The sequence below is a fragment of the Octopus bimaculoides genome, chromosome 30 (assembly GCF_046866305.1).
Source record: "Octopus bimaculoides isolate indiv1 chromosome 30, ASM4686630v1, whole genome shotgun sequence".
NCBI classification, from domain to species: Eukaryota; Metazoa; Mollusca; class Cephalopoda; order Octopoda; family Octopodidae; genus Octopus; species Octopus bimaculoides.
Window position 1 is genome coordinate 14,440,579 of NC_142957.1, and position 7,500 is coordinate 14,448,078.

At 38.1% G+C, this 7,500-nt stretch overlaps 1 protein-coding gene across 3 annotated transcripts in view; it reads right to left on the reverse strand.

Annotated features, from left to right (window-relative positions):
- Positions 1–7,500, reverse strand: part of LOC106883011 (uncharacterized) — a 110,488-nt gene that overhangs the window by 55,749 nt on the left and 47,239 nt on the right. The window contains exon 1 of one of the 3 annotated variants that reach the window (XM_089346472.1): positions 2,633–2,807. The exons of the other annotated variants lie outside the window; for them this stretch is intronic. Coding sequence (XP_089202598.1) covers positions 2,633–2,642 — 10 coding nt within the window. The 5' untranslated portion in view covers positions 2,643–2,807. Of the gene's footprint in view, positions 1–2,632; positions 2,808–7,500 lie in introns of those variants that run through there. 3 annotated transcript variants of the gene reach the window in all.

Genomic DNA, 7,500 nt, shown 5'->3' on the forward strand with positions numbered 1-7,500 from the left:
TGGATCCTAATCCACCAAGGGAAGGTATGTCTGAAGAAAGTAATTCAACAACGCGGGTTGATGAACCGTAAGACGTGTGGCCAGAACCTCCTGGAAAATAACCATAGCGAGGGACATCCCACAGTTGAATTAAAACAGTCACAAACAGTGAAAGAAGACATGCACCCAACACCAGAGCTGAAGACACCTCCGAAAGGGGGTGGCCCCGCCACGTCAAAACGGTAGAGGAGTAGGGGCCGAAACCGGACGTGGTTCCTCCTGATGATGTCTTGAGCTAACTGGATCCTATAAAGGAGCTGTTGTGGTAGCAGACCACGAAACATGGTTGAAATTCCTTCCTACTTATTTCATTGATCTTGAAAGGATCAGAAGCAAAGTCAACCTTGGTAGAATTTGAACTCAGAGCTGGAAGTCATGCCACTAAGCATTTCCACAACCTGCTAATGATACCGCCAGCTTCACCACCAAGGCCAACAATAAAACCACCAACGACAACTGCACCAGCAACAAAACAGACAATAGTCAAGAGAGAATAATAAAGATTTTATCTGGTTACAAGTTTGTATTTGTATACCTCACTGCTTAGTTTTGTCACCCCATATTCTATTTATGATGAGTCATTGAATAGCACAGCTATTTACTGAACAAAGACAGGAATAACTGAAGATCTGCCTGGTCTCCCTGACTCTTTGACAGGAGCTGGCCAGCTGAAGAGCTGCTTGGGTTCCCTGTCTGTTTTGGCTTGGTTTCTACAGCTGGATGCCCTTCCTAACACCAACCACTTTACAGAGAGTACTGGGTGTTTATATGCAGAACAATGATGGTTATGCTTATGTGGCACTGGTACATAAAAACATACACGCACATAAACATATGTAGAAATATACACAAACACACACACATACATATATATATGTTTATGAGGGGGTGCTGAAAAGTTTCTAGTTTTAAGGGTACTGTGAATGGCCTGGTTACAGGCCCAACCCTCTGTTGTTCTTTTACAAGGGCCGCTGCAACAAGTGTGTGAATCTGAGAAGGGAATATCTTGAATAAAATCATGATTAACTGATCCTCCATTTACTCAAAGCCAGGAACCTTTCAACAACCCCCTCATATATGAATATGAATATACACACGCAGATAGACATACATACATAAGCATACACAAACACAAACTCACATCTACTTATACACACTCACACACACGCACTTATAGAGATAATCACACAAGCATGACCCAAAGGAAAGAACTTTGCTTCTCAACCACAAAGCTTTGGGAGGTGGAAACTGGAAGAAGCTCATTGTATGTGTGTGTGTGTGTGTGTGTTTCACCACTGCTTGACAACTGGTGTTGGTGTGTTTACATCCCCGTGACTTAGCAGTTCGGCAGAAGGAAATAAGTACTGGGGGTCGATTCATTCACCTAAAAATTCTGGAATCCAGTGCTCCAGAATGGCCATAGGCTAATGACTGGAAACACACACCTACATACATATACATATATAAAATGAAAATGCGTATATACGCAAATACACATACAGTTACATCTACATGCATACAGACACACACGCAAATAAACTCACATATACTCAGACACATAAACACACATATATTCACAGACACATACATATATATATATATATATATATAAGTTAGCTTACCAATTATTGTTGGTAGTTAATTTATAATATATTGTTATATATATATATATATATATATATAGACACACACATACACACATACACCAAAACAAAATATTTAAAGTACCTTGTCATGTTGTCCTATATATGTACGCACCCATGCACACATACACAAACACAGCGACATCTACATGGATATACACACACACACATATATATATATACAGACACACCCACACACACACACATATACAGATACACACGCACACACCTATATACAAATACACACACACAAAAAAATCTTAATTATATATAATATATCCTCCATAACGTTTTTTACATAACTCTCTACTTATATATATATATATATATACACACACACACATATGTATATATATATATATATATATAATAATTTTTCCAAAGGATGTAGCAACCGTTACCAATATAGCATAAGAACTTACCTTAGGGGATCATTAACTAGATTCCTTAAGGGTCGTTCTCACAGTTTATATTTATATTATAAGGTTTTTAACTTTTAAATTTTCATATTCAAAAGAGACAGAGACTTCAAACTCGATATATCGATTTATTCACCACTCTATGTTAACATTTCTGTGCCAAACTTATCCAGTGACTGGTCCATTGGATTTAGACATTTGGCACTTCGTGTTTTGTTCGAATGGTAACCACTCCTGAAGAAGTGCCAAATGTCTAAATCCAATGGACCAGTCACTGGATAAGTTTGGCACAGAAATGTTAACATAGAGTGGTGAATAAATCGATATATCGAATTTGAAGTCTTTGTCTCTTTTGAATATGAAAATTTAAAAGTTTAAAAACCTTATAATATATATATATATATATATATATATATATATATATATATATATATATATATATATATATATGTATGGATACACACACACATACATTAACACATATACATACACCAGAACAAAAAAACAAAACAAAACAAATATTTAAAGTACCTTCTATCATGTTGTCCTATGTCTGTCTGTGTGTCTCTGCAGGGACCCAAGTTGTTGTACCGCATAGGTGTACACATATAACCCTTCAAAACACCTGTGCTCCAACACACATGGGCAGCAGCGGTTCACTAACATACATCACAAACAACACACCTTTAGACGTTATAGTAGTAGTAGTAGTAGTAGTAAGTGACAAGTGAAGGTGGTGGTAGCATTGGTGGTGGTTGTGGTGGTGTTGGTATGCCAGTGGTATAGTAGTAGTAATGGCAATAACCTACTTACTAAGACAAGCAAGGGAAAAAAAAAGAAAAAAGGCACAGACACACCTTTCCTGATATCACAATTTCAGAGCTACATGCACACACACACACACACATACACACTCACGCACACCACACACACTCACGCCCACATATATATATATATATATTATAAAAATATATACATACACACTCCGAAATACTTCAAAATGACAAATGACTTTTTACCGCGAACATTATTTTCACATTAAGATAATAGACACACATGTATGTATACACACGTGTGTGTGTGTATATATATATATATATATATATATATATATATATATATATATATATAAATATATATGACGTGGTAAGAAGCTTGCTTCCCAATCACATAGTTCTAAGTTCAGTCCCACTGCATGTCACCTTGAGCAAGTGTCTTCTTCTGTAGCCTCAGACCCACCAAAGCCTTGTGAGTGGATTTAGTAGACAGAAACTGAAAGAAGCCAATCGTATATATATATATACATTCTTTGTGATTTCTTCTTTGTGATGTAATCTTGGGAGGGAATATATTTGCGGCTGAAGATAGCTTCAAACCATCCTGTCTATCAATCATATACTCATATAATGATGCAACGACTGTTTGTGTATAAAGCTTGAAACACGTGTACCGCGGAATTACTTTGTGTTCTGTTTTGATTTTGCGTTTTTGTATATATGTTTGTGTGTATGTGTTTGTGTGTCTGTGTTTGTCTCCCCAACATCGTTTGACAACCGATGCTGGTGTGTTTACGTCCCCGTAACTTAGCAGTTCGGCAAAAGAGACCGATAGAATAAGTACTAGGAGTCGATTTGCTCGACTAAAAGCGGTGCTCCAGCCTGGCCGCAGTCAAATAACTGAAACAAGTAAAAGAGTATACATATATACACACATATATATATATGCACATATATATTCATATATATATATATATATATACATATATATGTACATATATATACATATATATTGGGTTGGTGCATAATTATGGTGGCTTTTTTCCCACGAATTTTATACAACAAAAACAATAACATAAAACAAAAACATCTTTAAATGATTAATCCGGAACATATTCACCATCTATTTCAATTACTGCTTCCCATTTGTTTGGCAGCTGGGTCGGAATAATCATTTAAAGATGTTTTTTTTTACATATTGTTATTGTTTTTGTTGAATAAAATTTATTGAAAAAATGCCGCAATAATTATGCACCAACCTAATATATATATATATATATATATATATATATATATATACATTCATTTCATTTCATTCATTTTATCTAGTCTCAGCTCATGAGCTGTGGCCATGCTGGGGCACCGCCATAAACCGTAACGCCGTTCCCATGCCAGGAATCGAACCCGGGCCGCCTGGGTGAAAGCCAGGAATCTATACACATACATACACTCACATTTATAAATATACACACATATATATATACATATACGCGCACACATGAAATGATAGATAATTAAGATAAACCAGTGAAGTATCAGACATTTTTAAGTCAGAAGTAACCAGAGATTCAAATTATGACAGCTGTATCTAAGCCTACATTATCTAATGTGTCCTTCCTTGTCGCTGCTGTTTAGCCCTAGGTCAGTCCGGATTCAACATACCTACAATCAAAAGTGTTCCAGCTGTGATCATCCTGTCTTTTATTCAGGCATGGTGTACCTAGGACTACATTATTTAATGCGTCCTTCCTTCTTGCTTAGCCCCTGGTCAGTCCTGATCCAGTGGACTTATGATCAAGGTTGTTCCAGCTGTGACCATCCTGTCTTTTATTCAGGCATGGTGTACCTAGGACTACATTATTTAATGCGTCCTTCCTTCTTGCTTAGCCCCTGGTCAGTCCTGATCCAGTGGACTTATGATCAAGGTTGTTCCAGCTGTGACCATCCTGTCTTTTATTCAGGCATGGTGTACCTAGGACTACATTATCTAATGCGTCCTTCCTTCTTGTTTAGCCCCTGGTCAGTCCTGATCCAGTGGACTTATGATCAAAGTTGTTCCAGCTGTGACCATCCTGTCTTTTATTCAGGCATGGTGTACCTAGGACTACATTATCTAATGCGTCCTTCCTTCTTGTTTAGCCCCTGGTCAGTCCTGATCCAGTGGACTTATGATCAAAGTTGTTCCAGCTGTGACCATCCTGTCTTTTATTCAGGCATGGTGTACCTAGGACTACATTATCTAATGCGTCCTTCCTTCTTGTTTAGCCCCTGGTCAGTCCTGATCCAGTGGACTTGTGATCAAAGTTGTTCCAGCTGTGACCATCCTGTCTTTTATTCAGGCATGGTGTACCTAGGACTACATTATCTAATGCGTCCTTCCTTCTTGTTTAGCCCCTGGTCAGTCCTGATCCAGTGGACTTATGATCAAAGTTGTTCCAGCTGTGACCATCCTGTCTTTTATTCAGGCATGGTGTACCTAGGACTACATTATCTAATGCGTCCTTCCTTCTTGTTTAGCCCCTGGTCAGTCCTGATCCAGTGGACTTATGATCAAAGTTGTTCCAGCTGTGACCATCCTGTCTTTTATTCAGGCATGGTGTACCTAGGACTACATTATCTAATGCGTCCTTCCTTCTTGTTTAGCCCCTGGTCAGTCCTGATCCAGTGGACTTGTGATCAAAGTTGTTCCAGCTGTGACCATCCTGTCTTTTATTCAGGCATGGTGTACCTAGGACTACATTATCTAATACGTCCTTCCTTCTTGTTTAGCCCCTGGTCAGTCCTGATCCAGTGGACTTGTGATCAAAGTTGTTCCAGCTGTGACCATCCTGTCTTTTATCCAGACTTAGGTATATCTAGGACTACATCATCTAATGTGTCCTTTCTATTTCAAAGCTGAGGTATGATGTGAGGGAATTCAGCTACCATTTCTAGCTGTTCTAGAGACCACACAGAGGCTCACCTGCTGATCATAGACGTGGACGGGTGGGGTGAGCACATGTTTATTTTTCAGGTGTATACGTGTATTTATTAATTTGTTTATTTTAACCCCATCCCCTCTCTCTCCAGTCATTTTTTAGCATTCATATAATGAATATTTTTACACACACACACACACACACACACACACAGGTCATTACTTTGATGGACCCCACCACACACACACACACACACACACACACAAACACACACAGCAGACAGAGAGTTCCTTGTACAATCCTCCCTCTCACACCATCTCACCTGAGAGTAGAGGTTGGGGGTGACGGAGGGAGCGGTGTGGAGGGGGATAAAACTAACATATGAATAATTTCTCCTCTGAACTTCTGTACCCTTCTGAACTAGCCAGACTGGTGAACAGAGAGAGAGAGACACACAGACACACAAGACAGATAGACAGACAGAGAGAAAAATAATAATAATAATAATTAATTCTTTTTGTTCGCCACAAGGGCAAATATAAACCAAAACATTAAAGGCCAACACAAGACGATAAAGGGTTTTGCAAAAAAAAAAAATAAATAAATAATAATAATAATAATAATAATAATAATAATAATAATAATAATAATAATTTCTACTGGAGACACAAGACCTGAAGAAGCATTTAACCAAGACTGCTTTCTTCCAACTGTTAAACATGGAGGAGGATCTGTGATGATCTGCTGGGGTTATATCTTGGAAATCCTCCGGCCCAATGGTTTCCCTTCATGGCAGAATTAATAGTCAAGACTATTTAAGCATTTTATCTGATCAATTTCATCTTATGGTTGCGGAACTGTTTCCGGAGGGAAAACGCAATCTTTCAGGATGATAATGCACCAATTCACGCAGCTAAAGTTGTTACTGAATGGCATGAGGAATATTCTAGTGAAGCTAGACATCTAATCTGGCCACCACAGTCCACAGATCTCAATATTATTTAACATTTATGGTGCATTTTAGAAAAACAAGTAAGGAGTCGATAGCTGAAGAATGGACAAAAATTCCTTTGGAAACAATTCAAACTTTGTACGAGTCCATACCTCGTAGAATTCAAGCTGTAATTCCTGCCAAAGGCAGTCCTACCCCATATCAAAATAAATTGGTTTGAAATTTTAAGGGGTTTGAAATTTTGTCCAACCCCTGTACATACACATATATACATACAAAGGGATCCATACATACATATACACACATTTATGCATTCACCTTAAGAAGAAGAATTGGAAGAAGAAGAAGAAGAAGAAGAATTGGAAGAAGAAGAAGAAGAAGAAGAAGAAGAAGAAGAAGAAGAAGAAGAAGAATTGGAAGAAGAAGAAGAATTGGAAGAAGAAGAAGAAGAAGAAGAATTAGAAGAAATGGAAAAAGAAATAGAACAAGATTTGTCTAGTTTAAGTAGATTTGGGGTAGCAATTACATGGACGCCCTAACTAGTTCTTATTTCATCAACCCCGGAAGGGCAAAAGGCAAAGTTGACCTCAGTGGAATTTGAACCCAGAACGTAAAAGAGCCAAGAGCCGGAAGCTAAAATACCACAAGGCCATCAACAAACCCCCACCAACAATTATTACATTCCAAGACAAAATACAACACCACCACCACCACCACCACCAGAGTCTCAGCTACTTCCTCACACAGTCACCT